This window comes from Caloenas nicobarica, chromosome 4 (assembly GCF_036013445.1).
Source record: "Caloenas nicobarica isolate bCalNic1 chromosome 4, bCalNic1.hap1, whole genome shotgun sequence".
Lineage (NCBI taxonomy): Eukaryota > Metazoa > Chordata > Aves > Columbiformes > Columbidae > Caloenas > Caloenas nicobarica.
In genome coordinates, this window is record NC_088248.1 from 30206040 (window position 1) to 30230839 (window position 24800).

Below are 24800 nucleotides of genomic sequence, written 5' to 3' on the forward strand. Positions count from 1 at the left end.
CGAAAAGACACTTCTCCAAAGCAAACATGCTATGCAAATACATTTTTCTCTGACCATATCAGAAATACTTCAGTCCGTAAAGCAAACTTTCTGAGCTTTTATGGGCAGCTGCTGCTGCTGGAAGGAAGAGTTGGCAAGTTAAAAAACAAAATAGGCCACAGAACTTTAATTTCCTATAAAATAGCTCCATACAAGCTGTTTAAACTTTCTTAGAGCAATACTCTGAAGATCTGAGAGATTTTTCAGGGCAATGCTTGCAGTAAAAACTCCTTGCCTTGCCTCTGCTCAGGGGGTTCCACAAACACACCACCAGATTTATGCCTTTCCCTTTCAAAATAACCCCACATATTCATCTGCAAAATTAATTTAAATAAACATACAGAAGAAAGGAATGCACTAGCTCTTTTTTTTTTTTTTTTTGAGAGGGGAGCAATCACTAATATCTACCATAAATCTACTCACTCATGCCTGGGCTCACATACTAGCATCTCTGTTTCTCTCACACACACTTTTTTCCTGCCCATAACGTGCTTAAGTCTGCTGCTGATTAAAAACTTGTTAGAAAACTTATTAGAAAACCTACAAGGGGACTGTGTATTTATGAAAGCAATAATTAATCAATGCATAATAAGCATATCATTTTTCTTTTCCTTACACAGACGGCTTGGATTACCACGCGGGTGACGCTGCCACGAGGGTTTTTAACTTGCAGTAGTTGCTTCCCCATCCTGCAGCGTTTACAGATGAGGTCATTGTATGAAAACCTGCCTTCATCTGCAAAACTACCCAAATCCTGCTGAATTGATTAATTCTGCAGGTAGAGGCTTTCAGGTGAAAAAAACATAGGTAGTGGCACAACTGTCAGGATTTTCCTTTTAAACTGCTTTTTTTCAGAGCCTCAGCTATAAGGTGTTCTCTCAGCTGTGAGCTGGCAGGCTGGCTTGCATCTTAAGAGCATATTTCATTTTAATGGGTTTATTTTTAAATTGTTTCAACTCTTTGAACTAATTGAGATTAAAAAAGAAATGAGAATGACATGAAAATGCAAAGTAGAGCATTTTCCCTCTTTTTAAGCTGCCTTTTAACCTCAAACCAAGTTTTATTTATTTTCAAGAACCTCTGAAGTAGCCGATTAATAACATGATTGCATGCTTCTTCAAGACAACTGACCATCAAGTGGCTTAAATGGAAAGAGCCACCACCCTTCACTGATAAACAGCATCAAGCAAGGCTCCACAGATATTAATATTCAGCCAGCAAGAATTTGCTTTTCCCTCATGGGATGATGATGATGATTCCATACCCTCCCTGACCCAAGGGACAAAACATTTATTGCAGGCTTGAGGACCAAGCAGAAGATTGCAGAGCTTGACGTTTGGCAAGGAAGCTGGTGCCTGGAGAATGCAACAACATATATATCTAAAAATACTAATACTTTGTAACGGCCCACAAGGGGGATGACATGGTTTTGTTCCGCCAATATGCAGAGAATTAAGGGTTTCTCCTCGAAGCCACTAATAACCTGAACAGGAGTATTAGAGTAATTCCACTAAAACCATGCCAAAAATCCAAGGGACTGGCTGATGGCATGTTGTTACTCTTGCTGCTTGTCTTGAAAACATACCTGTCACTATTCTGCAAATGGGACTTCAACCAGCTATGCAAGGAGGTTCAACTTAAATGGGCTTATGGGATCCATAGACAGCAATAAGCACATTCCAAAGAAAGCTTAAAAATATCCATTAGCATGTCAAATATAGATGAAACCCATGCTTGCTTTCCTGTTGCTCACGCAACTCCATTTTTAGTGCAAAATGTCTTACAGCAAACAATAGGGAGATATTCCATTAAACCTTGCAAAGCTAGCCATCAGGTCACCATGTAAATGCCGTTGCCATGACTTCAATTACCAACACTTTGCCTTTGTCAATGCTGTTATTAATATCCTGAAATACTAATTCCTATTACTGTTTAGTTAACAGTCAAATGTACTGCATAATTATTCAACATGTAGTTATTAGGAGAAACATACTGAATGTGATTATATGTCAAGAGCTGTGACTTCCAAATCCTTCCCAAAACACAGAAAACACCCTGAAAAATTCATCAACAGTTAAAGGATTTCCACAGCCAGAATATCTCTAGGTTGGAATAAACTATTAGGCCCTGGCTCTGCAATACAGGAGTCTGTCTACATCATGACACATACCTCAGTTACCATTTCCAGATACAGTAGTCACACTGAAGAGCAACGGTTATTATACAGAAGTTCAGCAAGTCTTCTGCAAAACCAATGTGAATGGGAGTCCTTGACTGGAAATTCAGATCCCTGCCCTCTTAAACTAAGCCTGGCACCACAATGAATAATGGAGATTTTAGTCTGTAGTTTGAAAAATGAAAAAAAAATCACAAAAAAAAAAGGGACAAAAAATTCATTGTTTAAAGGAGATTACTGGCCACCTGTATGAACACAGAGGAAAAGAGAGGAAAGGTGCATTTAATAAAGGCTTTGCTTATATGTTCATTAAGAGCCTTGATATTTAGGTATTTCAGAGGTAAAACTGAGACACAGCAGGTATCAAGATGGCTGATTAGCAGTACTTACAGCAAATGTTATTTATATTGTGCGATGCTAACCCAGCTCTCTTAAACCCACGGTTTAGCTACGATAGCTGTAATTCTGTGCACATACACGCAGACTAAGTACCTGCATTTTCTCATGCAAACATACACAGAAACTGGTGTGTACACGGTGGATTAAAACAAAACAGCAGCCAGCAAACAAAGAATATTAAACACTGTACCTTTGAGTCATAATCTTATAGGCATCTGGCAGATAACAGCGGATATTTTCCATCTGAGCAGGATCAGAGTCACAGATTTTGTCGTCGGTCCTCCCATAGTTGGCACTTTCGATCATGATGACATCTGTTCCCGGGCAGCGCAGCTCGATGGGGTAACTCTCACAGGACAGCTCCCGTCGGACCACAGCCATGGGCACCGGGGCACGGCTGAAAGCTGCAAGGATTAACACAGAAACACGGCAAACATTTACCTTCTGCGCTCAGGCTGGGATTAAAAGCAGAATGACATTTAGCAGCAGGTTTTAGCCATATGCTCTGGATGGTTTCGGTATCAAGAGGCCGTTTCCAGAAGCAGGGTCCAATCCCTGACCTGCTGGCTGCCTGGGGAAGTCACTTCTCAGTGACTTGATTTTCTCATCTCAAAAATAAGCCAGCGATCCCTTTTATCCAGGCCTTTAGAAATCCCCTATTGAAAGGGGTAAATAGTGACTACGCTGTTATTATTTCTGCTTACCAGGTAAAAAGCTACTTGGCTTTGATACATAAAATTATAGGACTGTGTTGTACCCTATCAACTGGGGGAAATTTTCTGATGACGAGCAATCCACCGGCTCACTGAGATTGTATCTGTCCTGCTGCAGATGTAAAAACATCTGCATAGCTCCTGGCCCTTAGAAAACATGTGCCTCACAGCTTTCGCTGTAGCCCACAGCATGCCAGAGGCTGGCCTGGGGATTCTGGCAATCATCCTGAATTTTGGGCCCTTCCATGCTATTATTTTCCATGGAAAGGCCAATATATGTGAAACTGGGTGATAAAAGTTCAGTCTCAGTTTTGCATCAGATCTGCCTGGATGTTCAATACTGGCACGCACCCAGGAAACTAATTTAAAGAAGAGCCCTCAGATATCTTACCTGTTTTAAAAGAAATCCAGGCTACAGTTTGCAAAAGAAAAAAAGAAACACGCTTTGAGATGCTTTGAAAACAAAGCCCTAAAGTATTAGTAAACAAACTTGCATGACAACAAGCAATAATATTTTCCATCTCTACAACCTCTTTGATCCAAAGATCTACAACAGCTTGACAAACGTGAATGAATTAATCCCCCAAATACCCATGAGAAGTAGCTACGCATTGTCATTCTCCTTTCAGCCGCAGAAGGGTTCTGCAGCATCTAGAAGATCCCATGGGAAATCCATGGTGAAACTAGGAAACAAATACTTGTTTTCCAGCCGAGCGCACCAGCCACGAGCTGAAACAAAAGCCAAACCTTTCCCTTCCTTATTCCATGAAAAGGAAAGCTCGCCCACACCACAGACTTCATTTTATACAAGTTCCAATCACAAAACTCAACATAGAAACACTAATCCTATATCTATATGATGGTCACAAAAGGTTTAACCTTCTAAGAGATCCAGGGCCCATCTGATACCACATATCTGCAAACAACTCACTTTCCCCACTGATCCCATTACAAAAACACCAAAATGCCCTCCCCCAAACGAAAAATCCCTTACAAGGTGCTGTTGTCTTGCCTTGGATAGAGAAACATTCCCATTTCTGTAAATTTGCAGGGCTTACTCTAATATCAGATTCTTACTGATGTGCCAGAGTTGTGGTTTAATTGCCAAACTCCCGAGACAGACACACATTTATTCTTGAATAATAGGTTCTCCAATTAGCGTAGCTTCAGGGTTTGGATCATGTATGATGCGCCACATCCCTGTGATGGGAGAAACAGTTTCCCTTGAGCTCCCATTGTACTGTACATTTGGGTAATGCAGTAAAATTCTTCCTCCTGGTACAGGAGAACAAGCACAAACCCTCAAGAAGCAAAACCTTGTTCACGTCACTAATGAATGACAAGGTGAGCAGAGGAAGGATGGGATGAGAAGGCAGAGACAACATTTAATTGAAGGTTTCTGGCAGCTTTTGGCAGAACACCAAGGCCAAGTGCCCTCCTCCTACCCCGTAACTGGAGGACTCTGATTAAATGCCAAGAAAATTGTAAAATGAGGTATACAGTCAAAAGGAGCTTTTTGGGGCTACAGTATGGCCTCATTCTTGGGCAATTTGGATCCTTTTCTCCAAGAGGCTACTGCTGACTAACTGCAAAGACACTTGCCAATGCTACTTTACATCTTACAGTTCCCACTACAGAAAACAAAACTCACATCTCTGGACCCACATACTTCAGAAATTCTATTTTTGCTGTTAATTCCTATGCAGGTTTTGCAGTAACTATTTATGTTGTCAAAGAAAGCAGACATTAAACATGATGGCTGAGGAAAACCCTGCTTTAAAATCACATAACTAGGAATTCACTCATACAAACCTGGTGTATTTGTCAAATGGCAATCCTCAAATATGCAGCTGATCTTAACTATCATGTTTTGCTGGAAGTAAGACAACAGGAGCCGCTACTAGCAATATGGTTTCATTAAAAGAGAAGTTTATCTGAGGGCAAAGATGGCATCCTAATCTATCACCAATGATGATGCGTTACTTCAGGTTTCTGGGGGAGGATTTCACAGTTAATATGGAAATACAGAGGTTAAGAAAAAGCTGTTAAACGTGTTTCTGTACCAGGTGTGAAAGCACATTTCTTGTATCTTGGGCATCTTTCCTGCACATGAGACTTTACGGCATTGATCTACTAAAATTGCATGTATGTCAGTCCCTGGTACCTCCAAAAAAACCCAAACCAAACAACCCTCCCCCAAAATAACTTTCTATTAAAGAACATCTGGACAGGAGTAAACATTTCTATTAGTGGTTTTCTGTTTGCTGAAATTCACATTTTAAAGGGCAGCGTCCACCTACAGACACCTCACTGTGATATCGCAGAGCCAACAATTATTTTCTGGATATATGGTTTAAGAGAAATGCAACACCCTGGACAAACTGTGTTTGGATCAGAAATGACAAATAACTGAATATTGTAGTACAATACAATAGGAGAAAGCAATGGTGCATGTTTTCCACCCTGCCATGCTCCACCTGCATGTTTTTTTTCCGCCCTGATATCTGCAATAGATACTCCAAAGGGAGATTAGAGGTCGGCTGTTTATCTCCTTATAAGTGCATTTCTTGATGTTGTGACCCTATACGATAATCTTTCTTAAACATTTTTACTGGTTTTCCTGTGAGGAGCAAAGCATCTTTTTGCTGTGAAATAAGATATGCCGAAGCCCATCTGTGAAATACACAGCACGATTGTGTTAATTCATTAATACACTTCTCCCTCCTTCGAGCAGCTCCCTATCTTCACGGTCTCTCACTGAGCTCCTTATTTAATCTCCGAAATAAGTGACCTCATTGTTGGCTTGAAGTCAAGAGAAGCTGGTGGCTGCTCACTACTTTGGAAAACAGGTGCCTTTTTCCAGGATCCAACGTGCAGCCATCAATCTAAATACAGACAGCAGAACTTAAAAAGATTTTGAAAAATGCTCTTTTTAACATTTCAACCTGTGCCAGCTGGAGTTCTTCTAACAGAGCCATTTGGTGGAAACCCATCCTCCTAAGCTTCTGCAGGGCAAAACTGGAGCGTGAAACGGCAATTTAGAACTTCTTTGTCTCTGCTAATTTCAGGAGCTAGAAAATTAAGTAAGTCATCAAAATCTGGTGCTTTTTCTCCCCCTTGCTTTTGACCTCTGAACATAATTGCCTCTTGTCATGCCTGCAGTGCATGGGCTTGTAGTTATCACTGTGTGCTTAATCAAATGCTGAAATAGCCTTGAAATTATGCGTCCTCTTGGCTGCTGGAGCCTTGTTGAGCTCTCTTATGTTTAGAGGCATGATGGTAGTAGACTTACTTTTAAGTGTGGGATGATGTTTTAAATTAGGTTTTATAAGCAAGTTTCCCAGCAAAACAATGTTCTGGATCAGAATTTTCAGAGTGAAATCTCAGCGTACATTTACGGGCAGCAAAACAAAAGCTGGAAGCGTAGAGAAAAATATTTTTACATGCTCTGCACAGGATTTGGTCTGCCCAGCTAGATACCTGACTTACTGTTCCCCAACGGTAAACCCAACATGCTAGTGGAAGAGGTTTCCTACTAATTTGGAGCAATGCTTCTGCATTTATGAGTTCACAGTACTTAATATTCCCACGGTTCACCTTGGTGCTGCAGGAAAAAAAAAAAAAAAATCAGAAAATACTAAAAACCCCCTCTTATTCCAAAGCCTACTCAGGAATGGGCACAGGGCTGAAATGCTTTTCAAGTCGATAGGCCTTATGAGTCTCTCACTCCCTGAAGACAAGCACACAGTTAAGTGCTTTTCTAAATCAAGGCCTCACTTCTCCTATTTAAGATATAAAGTCTCATTACTGCATTCATTTGCAATGTGCAAACACAGCTCAGGGCTTCTTCCCTATCTCCCTTTTCCTTAATCCATGTTACACCTGGCCTCTGATCTCAAGAACACTCCTAGTAGCAAACAAAAACTCGGGATAAAGACAGCGACAGAAAATATTTCTCCAATTTACAATTCCTCGATATTTTCATTGCTCACAAATATTAGTCTAGTTTGGACAAACTTTAAAAATCCTCCATCTGCATCATGACGCTGGAGCTAGATATTGCTGGTGGTCCTCTCTATGCCTCAGGTGACTGCTGTCTCATCTAGAAAAATGGGGAAATTATTAAGCACTCCAAAATCTGCTAAGGAAAGGAAAACAAGACCTAGATGTAATCCTCGGAAAGGGAAGAATGCGGCTTCAGCCCAGGTTTCCCAATGTGAACCACATCCCCAAGCTATCTTGGGCTTTCTTATTTTATACAAGATATCAAGAACAATTTGCCACTTTCCTTTGGGCACCTACACCAGAAGCAGCGGTCCCTATTACACAGCAAATGGCCAACCACAAACCAACTCCTGGATAAAAGAGAATGACTCAGCAGCCCACTAAGAAACTAAACCAGTTGCAGGGTGGGGGAAAACACACAGAAGAGAGGTTTCTGCTGGGCTGTGGAGTTGAATCAGCTCACAAAAGGTTAGCTAAGGTCACAGAGAGGAAGCAAAAGATTTTTTGAAGAAAGGCTGAATTTAACGTGCTTTTCCAAAATACATGACAACCTACCTTCAAATTGGAAGTCAGAAGCACAGTCCCAGCCTAAGTTAAATGTCACTTACATCAATTTAATTAAAGTAGAAGTAACAAGTTGAGAACAGACGACAAATGAAATGCTGTCTCCAAGGGGAAGGTTGAATGCAAGTACATTAATATTTAGGCCCCATCACGAGAAAAAGCTATTCCCAAGTATCTTTTCCCTTGCAGTGGTTCATCCCATTTGTAACAAAAGGCACGCACAAGAAGATACTTGGATATGTTTGAATTCATAGGCTTCCTTCACGTGAATTCACTTGCAAGCACTCAGCGCATACAATGTATATCCAACCCTTATGCTAAACTTGCTGTCCAGCCTAACATCAGAGGTTCAGATCCTGATCTGTAACATCAAGATGTTTCTGTTCTCAGTGAAGTGTTAGGTTCTGTGCCACAAGGACTGATCCTTCTAACAAATCCGCATTCCACAAATCGTACCAGGGCCTTCAATAAAGAAAAACATGTCATTTCTTACTTACCCAACTCAAAGTCACTGTTGTTAGATAAGACACAACTGTCTCCAAAAAATCCCAGGGAAGCTTTGACTTTGACATTGCTGAACAACCTTGAAGTCTCAAATTTAATGCAGCAAAAAATTAACGTGAAGCGAGTTGAAGTTGAGTAATAACAAAATTCATGCCACTTTAAATTACTCCATTGTAACTTTTTATGTTAGCCATTAGTAAGGTTAATTTTTTCATCTCAGATAAAAACTTTTATAAACCACCATAGCTGATATGCTCATAGAGACAGATTAAAGTAGTATTGAGGCTTCAGCCTAAGAACTTTAAGGAAAAAGAATCTGTTTACCATTTTTGGATTTCATATTAAATCATAGCTCCATTTAGTATTACAATTTATTATTGTTTCCATTTAAAACATGATCTTAAATGCTTACCTTTGCTCAAATAATGCAAATCTGGAATAACTTTCCTTGTTACCAGCAGAGCTTTTTAAGGTATGTCTTAACTGTGCTAAAGAGTAGAGTGACTACAAGTAATAGATTCCTACCCAGTAACACCTCCTCAAAGTTTAATTTTGATTTACAGTTCCCTGAATAGCCTCTGAAGGGGAACATTAAAGCTTTTGTAGAAATATCTGCATTATTAAAGAAATTATGAACAGCAGAGTGAGGATTACCTTGTGCCGTTTATGAACTTGTTTACCAGAGCAGTAAATCTCTTTTTAAGTTTGGATTGCATGGAAAGGAGAACTGTGTTGAAATTTGAACAACCGTCCAGAGAAAAGGGCAGGTAGGCAAAAGAGAAGGTTTTGTGCCTTCAGTATTAGAGCCTGTCATTCAAATATCCCTATAAAAAAATTGAGGCCTCATATATTTATCATTTAAACCAATTGCGTTACATCACCAAAGGCTAAGAATGACTCCTTTAGACTTAGTCCTACAAGAAATTACCCAGGCCTTGAAGACTAGCCTTCTTCAGGAAGTAATATTTATTTAACGATCTGCAGTTTAGCCATAACTGTGTTTTTTCTTGGTGTTTTAGACATCGCAGCTCCTTTGAGTCTCTGCCATAAATAACAGTGAATTTGTTCTTTCCACTCACCATAACTCTCTGAAAGTTTTATAAAGAAGCCTGAGACTGCTTTAAGATCACCCCTCCTCCCAGAATTGCAGTCTATGATATTTATATTTTTTATATGCACAAATATATGTCTACAAAATGCATGATATATATGTAACGGGCAAAATGGAAAGCATATTTCTCCAAAAGGTAAAATGAAATTTGGGGTACCTTACTCGGCATACCTCACTGATTTTTCTAGAAACCAGTGGGTGCTTATCAGCAAGGTCTGGACAGTGATCTGAACAGTGCCTGACCTTATTTACTTCCCCCCAAAATAAATCACAACAGGCATATTAAATATATGAAATGTATTGAAATGTGCATGCTTGCTCCAGGTGGAAATATATTCCAAGTAAAACCAGATTTTCAGGGAAATCACTTTTTTTTTTTGCCTGCAGATACCCCATCTCAGTGGAAAACAGCAAAATGTTAGAACTAAGGAATTACATTAGCTCCAGACAATGCTTCACCTTACAGCATTTTTATCAGCAATACATACCCCAAATCCTGCCCTCTGCGCCCCACAAGTTCAGTTTAAAGTAACCAGAGGACACCAGGATACAAGTTACTGTTTAATTCTTCAAAAGTGGTTAGCAATAGTCTTAAAAAAAACATTTTGAAAGGCAGTAATAACAAGTATAAATAATCACAGAGATTATGTACTCGGTAAAAAAAAAACCCGGTACTAGTTAAACAGGGAAAATATTCTGCAAACAGCTACGATGGATGGAACAGGGTTTTTTCTTCCCCTCCCAATAGAAACAGACTTTTATCTACCAAAGGATCCATTTCAAGCACTTTTTCCTGTACTTATTTCCTTCTGTACCTGTTTCAAGCATTGTTCTTCCAGTTATTTATACTTCACATCAAGAATTCTCTGACTTTCCTAAGAACAAAATTATTGTGTATTTCCATCCTCTTGTGTTTGCTGTTTATATTGAGGGAAAGCTTTCTATTGCTGCTTTTGGAGCACAACAGAAAATCTTGATAAAAGATACCAGATTTTTCTCTTTACAGTTCTTCTACAATACTGTAATAAAGTGCCTTGTAAACTTTCCAGGGTTAAAAAACTGGTTTTTGCAGGGGCTGGGAGAAATTACCTGGGTGAAATACCAAAGGTGACTGAACAAGTCTGTTGTTGAGCCCGTCCTCTCTAAAAAAATAAAGTAGTTTTTGATGTACTGCAGTATTTGCCCTTATTGGTTTTGGGTGGTGGTCCTACCACACAGGCAAACTCAAAATATTAACACCAAAACAAGACCCAAAAACCCCCCAAACAACTCATACCAAAACAAACAAACAACCAACACACAAAACCAAACAGATGCCTATGAACAATTTAACTCGGAAAGTAAAATAAGATTCAGGTCCTGACTGGTAACATATATACCAGGGGCTTTTAACCAAGATAGCTCCTCGTAGATGAAAATGTTTCACACAAAATTAAACAGAAATAAAGATTGAAACTTAAAAATGTGGACAGTAAACTGAGAAATCCACTTCCAGACGACAAAATCCCCAACTCCGCAATCATGAAAAGAAGCTTCTTTTGTTAAACAGTCTACCCCCACTTAGAAAAAAAGAAGACAAAGGCAGAAATATAGTTAACAAGTACAAATTACAGTTTGGAAACACAAATATGCAGCAAGAAAATCTCAAAGTATAAATGAAAAAACTGTGGACCATAAGAGTAAAAAAACCCCAATGCGTGCAAAAGCTTTAAAGGAGCAGCAGTATTTTTTTAAGAAGTGGGGTATATGGGTCAAAGATGACCAGTTATCAAACACAAAATCACCCCCCTACAAATATCCAGTAACTAACTCCAATACGTATTTGGAAAGAAGCAAACTGATGTATTCATAATTCGCAGGGAGAAAAAGGTGCTTATTGTTCTATCAGATATTAGAAAAGATACAATAGCCAACAGTCCAATGTTTTTCATTCTGCAGAATTAGATAACGTCTATCTAGGAGTTTAGGAAAAATCCACAACCCTCCTGGGAACTCCTTGCTGGTTTTTAACTCAATCTGGGGCACTGGGACATTGCTGCTAGGAAAACAAACAAACCAACCAACCACAACCAACCAACCAATCTACAAAAACCCACCAACGAAATCAAGGGTATAAAACCAGAGCATAACTACAATTGTACACAGAAAAAAATGCATGAATTTCTCAAAAAGTGAATGTAAAGGTAGAATTGTCATCCCAGCAGAACCATTTCTGGAAGTTTAGCAAGAACCTCATCAGTCCAGTATCATTCAACACGCTTCTTGACAATCTGAAAGAAAATAAACTCCAAGCTTGCTAAATTTGCAGTTGGCATAAAAAAATTATGAAATGTTAAGTAAATGACAGAAACCTTGTCGGTTTTGCAGATTGATCTATCTGCCATCTGAGCAGCCCCTGCTTGAGCACAGACAAATCCAAGCCCAGGAGGAATACAAAAAGCACTCATTATGTGAGACCACATCCTCCAAAACAAGCCCGTTCTTATGACTGATAAGGATTTGAACACTACCCGCTGCCTCAAAGGGCAAACACGAGCTCTGCGACTATTAGGAGGTGAATAACAAGCACAAGTGGGAAGATGAAATTGCCCTGCATATGGTATAAATGAGTCCATTACTGGAACACGCATGTTGTGGTATCTGTACTTCAAAAAGATTGTCAGAAAGTTTGAAGGAGATTGCAAAAGAGCTTAAGAAGATTTTTAAAATAAAAATCAAGCAGAGTCTGGAAAACCAGTTTTACAAGTGAGACACCAAAGCTGCTTAGCCTAACTATTTAAAACACCACTGTAGTCTGCAGGTATCTACAGAAAGAAGATATTTCTTACAACAGGGAGCTCTTCAATCTAGCAGAAAAAGGCAAGCAAGATGCAAGAACTGGAAGCTGAAGCTAGATAAATTCAGGCTAAAAATAAGGTACATATTTTTAACAGTGTGAGTAATTTACCGTGGAACAGTTTACTTAGGTATATGATGTATTTGTTATCAGCTGAAGTCCCTAAATCCTGACTGGGTACTTTTCTGGAAGATATGTCACAGCTCAGACGATACGGGAGCCTGATTCACAAATTACTGGGTGAGATCTCTGTTGTGCCAACAGTCTGGCTTGTTGATCATAAGAGTTTCTTTGTATTTTAAAGATCTATGAAGATCTGGGAGAAAGAAAACAGGAAGAGAGAGAAACATTTGGCAACATGGAACCCATTGAATTTATTATCTTAGCAAAAAAAATTGTCAACTTTTATGCAGAAGATACCTGCTGCGCTCATCCATGCAAAGATGGTTTGTATTTTGCCTTTATCTAATGGTCATGAATGGACAAAAATGTTCCAGGACAGCTTCTTTAAATTCTTAGGAATAAAAGACAGCAAGGAGGAAGAAGGGAATTACTTAATGCAAGCCAACAGATGTGATTTCAGTCAGAGGCTTGCTTTGTTTTCATAATGAGCTATAATCTGTGTAATCTAAAACAGTTTTTATTTGCTGCGGTGAGACGTAAAGACTGTAGCAATGGCACACAAATTGTTTTCTCAACCATCCATCGTTACGGAAGGTGCCTCTGCATCACATAAGACAAACTAGACCCTGGACCAGTAAAGCCAGATTAAGTTTAGGAAGATGGATGTGTTTAGGTACAGCACTATCTTTTTAGTAGGTTTGTCTGCTTTGAGGTTTTTTGTGTGTGTGTGTGGTTTTGTTTTAATCCAGCATTTCAATATGGTTATCTAATAAATTGTTATAATGCTGCAAAGCCTGTTAGCTGGTCTTTTGGTGTAAAGCCCTTGAGGTGCACACCGTACAGTAGCAAATCAAAGCCAAGAAAAACTTCAGCTACCTTGAAGGCTGGAGCTGCAAAGAACAACTGCCACGTATATTGCATATTCTTTTGTTCAGGTCTAATATTTAAGTTTCAGCAATGTCAGACATCTACTTGTGGCTTCTTCACATACTTACATTCCCATAGTGTTTTACAATATAAAATACTGACTTCTATTCATACATAGTTCCTTATGTTATTTAAGTTCATCTTCATATTAAAAATAAATGGATTTTAAATGTAGGCAGCTACATATATAAGCACTCTGCTTGAAAGACATACCTCATCTTTAAACAGCAGCAATCAATACACATGGTATATAATCTAAACAAATTTCTATTATGAATCCTTGACGGATGCATGCTTTGGTCATTTTTATTACTAATATAGTATTGATTTACAGAATACATTACCACCTGTGGCACTGGGATTTGCTGGAGTGCTTACACCCTATATGGAGTTTTAGTCAAAATAGGAGCTGAAAGTCAATAACCTATTTACCACCAGCGTAGCCCCTCTACAGAGCCAGATATTTTAATGACAGTCTGACTCCACAGTGGAGTCACTTGTCTTGCAGTGGCATTTATAAGTCATCATTATTAATGTAAAATTATCCAGCAGGCCTGCCTGCTTATCTTTCATTCTTCGTTATTGCCAAAACACTTAGGCTGCCAGCGTTCCTCCAAATCATGACTCTCAAACCTTGCAGATCTCTCTCTGGGCAGGGTTTCTCTCATATCAAAGCACCCTCTTGGGCTCTTTTGCTGGGAATCAAGGAACAATTTCACTACCTTCATTACTATTCACATCAGGGAGCAGTGATTGACTCCTGCAGTTGCTCAGGAGAAAGAGAATCAAACTGCTCGCTTGGATCCGAATACTAATAGCACCGGGCAGGGAGAAGACAACTGGCTGCAGAGAACCCATCAAGGAGATGGGCACATCATAATATTGTCACACAAATCAAACCCAAAATGCTTGTTTACTGCTACAGACAGAATAAGGGGGTTGTGTAAAAGAGTCTCAGCTTCGTTACTTTGGTGAAAAAAATCCTGCATTATTAACTTACAGATTTGCACGCAACAGCACGTGTGTCTCACCGGGACAGTATCACGCCTCAGGCAAGTCGGGCTTTATGCCAAAAGCTGAGCACAGAAGTGGCAGAGATGCAGCACTGCAAGCATCAACCAGTTCTTCAGGTGCTCAGTGAGATGACTCTCCTGTAGTTGCAAAACCAGCTACTTCCACACTAAATCCAAAGTAATATATTGCTTTTCTGCTTCTAATGCATATTAAGAGACGGATGAGAACTCTGCCCCTTGGAGAGAAAGTTCTGCGACGGGGGAACCTCTGCTTCTCTCTCAGCTTCTCCTGTGGGTTTTGTTTGTTTGTTTGTTTTTGTTTGTTGTTGGGTTTTGGTTTGGTTTGTTTGTTCGGGGGTTTTTGTTGTGTTTTTTGTTTGGTTGTTTTTTTTGTTAAATGATGTATATGAGGACAAATGAATACGTACATAGGAGCGTCTTGACCCCTTTTTGGAGAAGAACAAAACTGCAACAGAGACAACAGTAATCAAAACCACGCCTGAGAAAACAACAGCGGCAAAAAGCAAAAGTCATATCAATTGCTTAGGCCTCTCTGCACACAGAGTTAAGTGAGGTGAAGCGAAAAAGTTGAATTCACTGAACTGACTAGAATTAAATAATCCATCTAAAAGTGGGAGATAATCTCTTAAAAACCTGGCTGTAACACACACTGTTGTGCCAACTTGAAGCAGATTTTTTTCATTCGTTGTCCCATTTCTAAGTGAAGGACCCCAAGTTGGACAGCAATTCCTATTTTTGTGAATATGTTTACACTGTCCCTGTTAAACACATGCACACTAAGCACAGTGAATCTAGTAAACACTGAGAGTTTCTTTCTATGTATCTTGTGCTACAAAAGGACACAATAAAACTAAAACAACACTCTTTATTAGTAGAATTAAATAATGAGGTGCCACAACTTCACTTAGCTTGAAAGCCATGGGCAGAAGTTTGCAGTGGTTGTTTTAATCAAATGTGATATTCACCCAGATTCAAAATGAACAAAGCAATTTGTAAGGCACACCAGAACTGGAAAGTTACAGTCAAACAATATTTCTCTCTCTCCCCTTTTAAACACCAGCCAGCACTTCTTCATTGAAATATCTTCCAGACAACACAAACACCTTGCAAAGATATTTCTCTATTTCTCTAAATGCAACTTAAAGTAGCTATGCAAAATAAATAGAACCTCCAGGAAAGGTTTCCTTTCAGCCCAAGCAAAAACATTAGCTGGCCAGGACAGCTTGAAGGGATGCACAATGATTCCTGCAGCAGCATTAGCAGTGCCTTGTGCTTCCGAAACCACAAAGGAATTGTGGATGGAAGGAGTAGGAGACAAGGCCAAGAGAGGAGGCTTCTTTTTATTTTTATCCTCACCTCGCCCTGTAGACATTCATCTCTTTCAGTTGCACCCTTGTATTACATTCAAATGCCAGACAGGGCCCAGATATGTGCTCTGTCCTCCTGCTCCAGGGTACTCTCCAGTGTTGTCCCAGAATTACACCAGAGCCCCACCACAAGTGATATTGCTGTACATCAGCTGCATGGACCTCCAGGCAGAAACCTTTCCTCTTGCAGGGGCTTGTTATCCCAACACGCTTGCATTTGCCTGCAAGCCACTGGAGTGATCACGCTGTTTCTCACCGAGGCTTGGTCATATTGTATTTTCCACAGATCAGCGTGGCTGGGATTACACAGCAGCTGGCTTGGCAACCCAGAGCAAAACCAACGGGCTGTTGACTCAGTGTAGCTGCAAATACGGCAGCCAAATGTTTGGCAACCTTCTTGAGCACTGCGCAGACACAAATAGGTCTGTCCCCTGCAGCCCATGGCTGCTTCTGCATCAGATTTTCAGCTCTTCACGGGGTCTTCATTCTCCTCTGTGTGCATCAGGTGGTTTCACTGCTAAGAACTCTTTACTGTTGCCAGAAATTGCATGCTGGAGCCAGAGTTGTCAACTATTTAATGGAGTTACCTCTGCTTTCTCCCACATCTTGGCTGTGGGCAAAAGCAGCGGCTATTGATCTGTCCAGTGTAAGGACACCAACAAACCCTGGGCAGCCTTGGGCAGCATTCCCAGCAACAGCTTCTCAGTCATATCTTGGAGTCACTTGTTCTCACACCAGTTGGGAAGCAAATTTTACAGTTGTTTTCTTATCTTTATCCTCCAGGTAGGTCTGTGCACAGACTTATGTCTATCGCCCTTCTCCTCCAAGCGATTTCTGTTCAGAATGAAAGTTTTGTCATGTGTTTTGAGATCCTGCACACAGCTCTTTCATTTAGTTTGATGGTGATAGCGGTTTTCTCTTCTCCTTTTAATCACACTCTCGTGTTGATGTACTGTTGGCAACAGTCCTGCTATGAGCGGGAAAGCTGGACTACAGATCTTCAGAGGTCCCTTCCAACCAGTACTGCTGTAATTCTTGCCTATTGCAGATCTCATTGGCATCACTGTACTTCTAGGTAATACCACAAACCCTACAGTTACTTCAGGAACAGAATTAGCAAAGGTAGAGCTGCAACTAAGCACGCACCCTGGCCATGTTCACAGGCTGCCTCTTCCCGTACCACGGAGGTTGCTATGGAGATTTCTTCTGAAACAAAGGGATAAAGGGATACGAGAAATACAAAGCACTGAGAAGGGCATGCAAGAGGAAACAAACGTAACGGTACAATATTCTTTGCATTAGTAAGTCTGGTTTACCCAAATCTTCACCTAAAAAGCTACTAATGGAGAGACCAGACCCTCAGATGCTCCTGTTCTGCAGACACCTTCCCCGCCATGCTGGGAGCCCCGCAAACAGTACCCCAGCAACACACCATGCAAAAAGAGTTGGCATATAGATGTGTGTGCACATGTGCAAAGAGAGTCAGTAGATGACTTAGTGGTCACAAGAACTAGACAGAAAAAGTCCCAAGATCTTTTTTTCCACCCCTTAAGAGCTGTTGAGAATGCCTTAAGTGATCAGTACTGGCTTTCAACACTTTCTCTGAGATGCCCATGCAGCTCTCAAACCAAAAGAAACTGGTAGGCAAGACAGAGGGAAGCAGGCAAAGCAAAGAAAGAGAAGGAATAATAAAGAAAAAAGTCCAACAAGTCAGAAAATACAGTGGCAAATTTCAACAGCAGCTCCATTTGCAGCAGCACTCAGGGTTGTTCAATGATCCTGCAGTCATCTATCATCAACACACTAGCAGGACAGAGAGAAGCAAGGTCTAAAAGAAATTAGAAAATAGCTACTTGTAACTACACTGACTGCTCCAGTTTTCCAGGTTATGCCTTATTTTACCTGCTCAAAACAAATGCCAGCACCTGGGCATTGTTCAGTGTTTTCAATTTCTCTGGATATTGACCTTGTTTTCTTCGCTTATTCCCAGCATATTTATTGACAGAGCAACAGAAGGACCTTAACTAGAGGCTTAAGACAAACACAGTCCCCAGTCAAGGCTATTTTACACACTTAGCTGGGCTCAGCTCCCACACAAAGTGCATTTTGCTTTCTTCTGCCTGCCATCCATGGATTGAGGGACAAAGCACTACTCCTGTCTCACTGTCTACATCAAGCACTTTGTTCCCACTCAGCCATCTCAGGGGGCTTCTTGACAAGCGGAAATGAGCCCGAGCATCTCAGTGGTGGTTATATCGAATGCCTGTGCAAAAGCAGGATCCTCAGCGTAGGTGTCAAGGCAGCTGGAAATGTTAGGGGAAGAAAAGTCACTGCTCTTGCCCCCTAACAAAACAAAACAAAAACAAAACAAAAAAAACCAAACCAAAACAAAACAAAACAAAACAAAAAAGAGTCTAATAGTGAGGAAGAGGGGGAAACCAGAGTTAACTAACATTAAATCAGATTCTACCCAACTCTTGCACAGAGAAAACCTCATGAACTACATGTGTTATCCTCTTCTCTCCTGCACCTGATTGCTCTATTAAATATCATTACATCAGTGTAAAAAGTTATTTCCTAAAGAATAGATTTGCAAAGCTTCCACTGGCTTAACACCGCTTTCCCTGAACTCTGTGTTCAAACTCCCGTTGAGTTCAGTGACAGCACTGAAGGGAGGCAGCAGCAGCAAGGTACAACAGATCTCACATGCTAATCCTCCAACTAAACCTAAAAGTCATTAAGGGAAACATTCAGCAGGAACCCAACACACTTTACTTGCCTCTAGCACTAAAAGCCACCACAAAAGAAGAACCAGTCCATGCAAGAGCAGGACCATGCTCTGCTTTCCTGTCACCAAAAAAAACCAAAACAAAACACAACAAAACCCGACCACATTTTCCAGGCCACCCCCTGCTTTCAACTCTGCAGGAACCGACCTGTAAGTCCCTTCTTCCTGGGCCAGCATCTTAGGCATTAATTATAAAATAAATATTGATCAAATCCAGCCTGTCCTACACCCAGGCAGACGGTGCAGCTGTCAAACAGCTCTGGCGGTGGGTAAGAAAAATTGTGCTACCAGTCCTTCTGTAAGCTCATGGCAAAGTTACATTTTAACAGTCAAATTTCAAGACTTCATCTTCTTCTTGCCATTTTAAATCACTATGAAAAAAATATACAATATTTCTGGAATATAATAAAACACTTTCCCATGATCTCTAGCAGGGTTTTATTAATACACATCACTCAGCTTTTACAGCTTCTCCCAGCAAACTTCACGTGAGATCCACACGATGATTCATGAAAGGTTTGTCCTTGTTCCCTCATATATACCAAAGGCACTTTTCTACCACATTTTAATCAAATCTATAGGGTGCATAAAACTAACAAGATATTACTTTACACAGCACACTGCCATTTAAGAGTCACCTACTAAAAGAGGAAAAAAAGCTTACCAAGTGGCATGCATTTATAATGCCATTTTATAAGTGTTTTAAATATTTATATTAAAATATATAATACAGTGAAAATGAAGAGCTGTAGTGAAATACAGACAGATGCAAGCATCTGTGGGCTATTTCTGCAAGGAGCTGACGAGGTCCTTAAGTAACACAGCCAACAAAGAACCACAAGAGGAAGAAAACTGATGAAATAATTAATTATTAGACTAAAAAGGCTTCACTGCAGTAAGGAAATAAAGCCAAAGAAACCTCAGAAGAGTTACTTTGCTTAGCAGAAGTTGCTGAAATCATATGATGTACATGCAACGGAATATCTAGACCCAAATAATAAAAAAAGTTTCTTCTTTCTTCCTTCTATTACTGTCTGCTCACTATTTTACAACAGGGTTTGAAAGATGCAGGAACGATGATCAAAAACTGCCACGTTTCCACTGAAGTGAGAAGTGGAGCACCTGTATTGCTACCTCCCACGCCTGTCATCCTATTTCTGGATTAAAAAAAAAAATGCATCACTTAAAGACAGCTTTTAAAATTCTCTTTCTAAATAAGAGTCAGTTTGTTTTTACTCTACTGCAAGAGTTGACTTCAAAACAAGCAGGGAAAGTTCAGGCTGCACCAGTTTTGAGGACAGCAGCTTTTTGGAAAGAAATAGAGCATGCATCCTCCAAAGCCTGCCACGTATCCTTCCCACAAGATAATAATTTGCACGTTACCCAATATAGCACAAGTATGTTCTATGACAGACAACACAATGTTCTAACAGAAGTTTGCTACTATTTCAGCTTGCTACCACTTCACTCTATTTCATAATTTTTCTTACCACACACACACACAAAAAAAAGCACAAAACTTGAGAGAGTAACATTCCAGTCAGGATGGGAAAAATCTTCCTTTCTTTCCCTCTCAAAGTCTTGGCCATTTCAGCACCATCAAAAAAGTCTTTTTTCCTCTGGCACTTGTCAGCAGACAGGGAGACTGCACCATCACAGTGACACTCTGCTGAGTTCCTTGAGGGTGAGGATTTTATGGAACAAACCTTCTCTAACAAATATTTAATATGAGAGATACAAGACAGTATAAGAAAAACAATTATGCTTATCATAAATTGCAATTTCTTAGAGAACACCACAAATAAAATTCCATTGCCCACAGCAAAATCTTGATGCAAACCTTATATTTTAGGAGCTAGCTGTGGCACAGGAGGACACATCTCTTATTTTTGTTTGTTTGTTTCTGGTGAAAGTAACCTGTTTGACAACAACTGCAACACAACACAAATCCATACTCAGGCAAAGCAGTTATAGTAGCAAAACCATCAGAACCCTTTTCCTCTGAGCTAAAATTACAACTGCCATTTTCATCCCTTGCTTCTGACATTCGAGACATTAAAAAAAAAAAAAAAAGAAAGAAGAAATCTTCCCTTCCAGCTCCTGTCAAGCTCTGACTCAACTGGGAAAATCTAAAATGTGAGCATCTACCTGGTAACTCTCCATCAGGGCCATATGGAGAAAAGACAGAGCTCCCAGGAGGTTCTTGCAGATTCTGTTCCCTTACCTGAAGAACTTTTTCACCCCAAATAGTTCAATAATTTCTTCCTTCACCAGGATGTCACCTAATTGCTAAGTTGTAATGGTGTAACAGAAGTTGTAACGGCCAACTCCAGCAGGTCTCAGCTGTTGAGCACTCACATAGGGCAGAACAATCCAAAACTCCCATGTTTATTAACAGCGACCTGTTACCTCATCAACACCAGAAAATTTAAAAAACCCCCACAAACAACAACAACAAAACAACAAAAACCAAACACCACCAGATTACAAACTATTCAAGACCTACTTGGCACATAAAATCATCTGAAGCACAAATGTTAGCTAAAATGAGTATGCTGCCACTTGTGGAAAATCAGATAGGCCATGAATGTCCCTTTCATGTCATTTATCTCCAAAAACCTGCACGTCTCCAGAGCCAGCTGCAATTTCAGTTCTTTACTGATTTGCAGAAGTCTGCAAGCGTGATTCAACTCTGACAAGCAGCTTGGTTAACAAAAACAAAACAAAACAAAGGCACAGCAGGGCTGGCGCTGATTTTCCTTCTTGTCTCTGTAACTCCCATATTTAGTGTGTGCAGCATATACAGACAAGGACTGCAGGTTTTCCAGGTTCTTTCACAAAAATGAAAATAGAGAACAACAATGCCTCCCTCACTGCCAGTCCCAAAAATACCAAGCCTGAAACGTGAAAATGAGCCCAGGATATGTCTTTTTTTTGGCATATAATTGTAAGTAATAGAAGTTCTTTGAGCAAATTAAACCACAGTTGTTGTGCAATTTGATGGCATTTTTCGGAGCTGCATGAGTGTAACTAATTATCCACGTAGAAAAAATTTTGTAAGCCGTGTTTTCTCCAACACAGAGGAAGAATAACCACCTTTCTTAGCTTTAATTTACTAGCAGGTGTTTCTATAAATATAAATATAACACTATTCTTGTCACCAGGAAGGTGACATTACATTACAATAACTTAGTCAAAGCAGGTGAATTCTTTGCCATCAGAAAGAGTGTTTCTGTTCAACAGATTCCCGAGCACCCAAATGCCACAGTTTCTTCAAGAGATAGTCGATGCAAAGCGTCTGTGTTCTTGCTCTCCAAGGCAGAGCCCCCCATCCCTGTCACCTGCTGAGCCGGGACAAGACATCTGTATCACCACCTCTGCTGCATCAGGAGCCTTCCAGGAAAACCCAAACCCACGCACAGTTCAAAGCTGGGAACTTGTGAAGTTTTTGCTCTGCTCAATGCCAAACACAGATATCCACAAAAGTACTAATAGTTCTGACATCTTATTTATTTTCTAACTTCCCACTGATTTCAATGAGAGCTGAAATGCCTAAATACTTCTCTGGATCTGGCTGTAGCTCCCTTAAACCTCCCAAAAAATCCCCACCTGAGCAGGAGGTGTGTGTCTGATCAGCAGCAGCTCATACTGTGCAGGTACAGCTGAAAAAAACTGATATATGCAGAGTCCATCTCCTTCCAGGCTACATGTGCAGCTTCCCCAACCTCCCTCTCCGGCAATTCAAGCCATACAGACAGAGCAATCCTGTGGTCACATTAACGTACCTCGCAGCTGATACCAGAGCCCAGTAACTTTTCAACACACTCCCCAAGGTTGCCCCAAGCACACCTATAAAAACGTTAGGTTCTCAAGTCGAGCCCCAATGCCTACCCAATTAACGTGGCTGTCATTTATCTCAAAACTCTTGACATTAATATCCACTCCAGCATCCTGCCAGTGAGATAACAGGAACAGATCTTGCTAGGCAAGGATGCAAGGAACAGAGTTTCACAATTTTTTTTAAATGACCTTCAGTATTTCCCTCCATCAAAACTAAAAAAGGACCAAGTTTCAGCAAAGGCAGCATTCAGCCACTCCACTGTTCTCTTTCCCCGTTACCATCACTACACCCGCAGTGCCGTAAACGTCTGTGGCACCTTCCTAAGCAAATAAAGATGACATGGATGACACACTCTATGCCCAAGAGAACTTAATTTTTGACACATCGAGACAAAGAATAACAGTTCAAGCATGAGAGGGCAAGAGGTCACCCTGGAGACAACAGAAGAGACTGATGGCAGAGCAGAAAGAGAGAAAAAATAATTATTTCTTTTTTTTGGGGCACAAGAGGCAGCTGGAAAGAAGAAGGGAGTAAGAAAGGAAGCAGAAAGAAATGATTCAGTGACTTAAGAAGCAGGAGGAAATAAGAATCTTGACCGAAATGCAGGAAGAACAAGAAAACCAGTGAAGAGATTGATGAGAAGACACAAGTGTTGTGAACATGTAGAGCATCCTTGTATGTCTCACTCCAAATGTCAAGGCAGTCTCAGAGCATCCACGGCACATTTAACTCCTGGCACAAAGAGTTTACAGTGACCTTGAGTCTGTGGATCTGTTTCAAGGACCATGAGCTTCTAACATTTACAAGACAAAAAAAAAAAAAATCTTTGGGCAAAAGAGTACAACTAAAATCCACTGCATTCCCCTTTTGGTTGTTAACTCCAAGCCTCGCTCCTCCTGCAGCTCTTTCTCTACCCAATTATTTACTAAGTGTATTAACACAAATGGAACCAGAAGATTTATTTTTAATTTAAAAAAAGAGAGAAACAGACCTAAGCACACTGTTAATATTGCCAATGCCTTTCATGACTTCATTAAAAAATAAATTTTAAGATTCACCTACAGTAGCTATTGTAATAGAGCTATTTTTCACTGACTCGGTGAAATTCCTTTCACATTCCTTTTATTATGAGAATAAAATGTAAAAAACAGATCTTGTTTTTCTAAAGCAGAGATTTCCTCCAATAAGGAAGCCAAACAACTAAATTATTTGTCATGTATAAGAACAGTGAAAGGAAAATTAAATCACTAGCCTTCTTCAAAACAGGAAAAGCAAGCAACCCCTCATCAGATCCTTGCTTCTTCAGCTAGGAATGTTCTGCTGCCAACACAACACAAGCTCTAAACCACAATGCCAGAATAAACTCCCCATTTCAGAAGCTGTTTCCCAGTAATCCAGGATTCCCAACACTTCCCAAACATACTGCTGGTTACACCTGCTCAAACAGTGTCTATGTGTCCGAAAATGCCAAACAACAAAGTCAAGAGCCTTGAGCTAATCCAGCACTTGCTCACAAACAAGTACCAAACTCTACAGAAATGCAAAAATCTAAGCAGAATTAATATCTGCTTTCCCCTTAAGGAAGGATGAGTAGCAGAAACAAAAGGCTATTACACTTTAGATAAATGTACAAGGGATTACAATTTCCTTTTAGATATAAATGAGACTGAAAACATAATTTGTTTCAAGGACAATAATTGGAGTAAGTAAAATTAGAGAGTCTGTTTCATTTGATACCCACATCTACATTGCACTGCAACCTATTAAACATAGAGGGCTAAAACCTTTTATTTTTTGAGGACGCGAAGCGTGAAAACACACAGGTTACATTTCTACAAAAAATCTTCTCATATCAGTGTTTCCATTCTTTTGATGGTATCACCTGCTCTGTCCTCCTCCCCAGCCACATCACAGAACAGTGCCAGCTATTAAAATAATGACCTGAAATTTTATAAAAAAACCATTAGCAAATTCACCTGCATGTCTAAACCCAGGTGTGCCGATGCGGAAGACAGTGAGAACTGTGCCATGGGGACAGTTTTTCCGGCAAACCCAAAGGGTGACAGAGCCCTTTGGAGGGACACCAGCTGAGCCCGGAGGCATTTGTAGGAGATAAGACCCAGGAGAGCAGTTGCTCTCCAGATCATCTTTCCAGGTTTCCTTTGGGGGATTTTGGTTCGGTGCCACTCAATGTAGCTTAGAATGGGCCAAGTGCAATATTCTGTAAGTCAACTGAACACAGTCACCCTGTTTTGGAGTGATATCTTTGTAAGTACAGCCTGGACACAGCATGCATCCCAGAGCTACAGAAAATACTGGCTGGACACAGTTCCCAGCCCAGCAGACAGACAAGCTAAAGCAGTCTCAGGATTA

The 24800-nt window shown here is 40.2% G+C and overlaps 1 protein-coding gene across 2 annotated transcripts in view; it reads right to left on the reverse strand.

The window, feature by feature from the left end:
• The window catches only part of ADGRL3 (adhesion G protein-coupled receptor L3), a 220569-nt gene that overhangs the window by 181119 nt on the left and 14650 nt on the right, over window positions 1-24800 (reverse strand). For both annotated transcript variants that reach the window (XM_065634786.1, XM_065634785.1), the window contains exon 2: window positions 2805-3018. In XM_065634786.1, the coding sequence (XP_065490858.1) occupies window positions 2805-3018 (214 nt within the window). The remainder of the gene's footprint in view (window positions 1-2804; window positions 3019-24800) is intronic.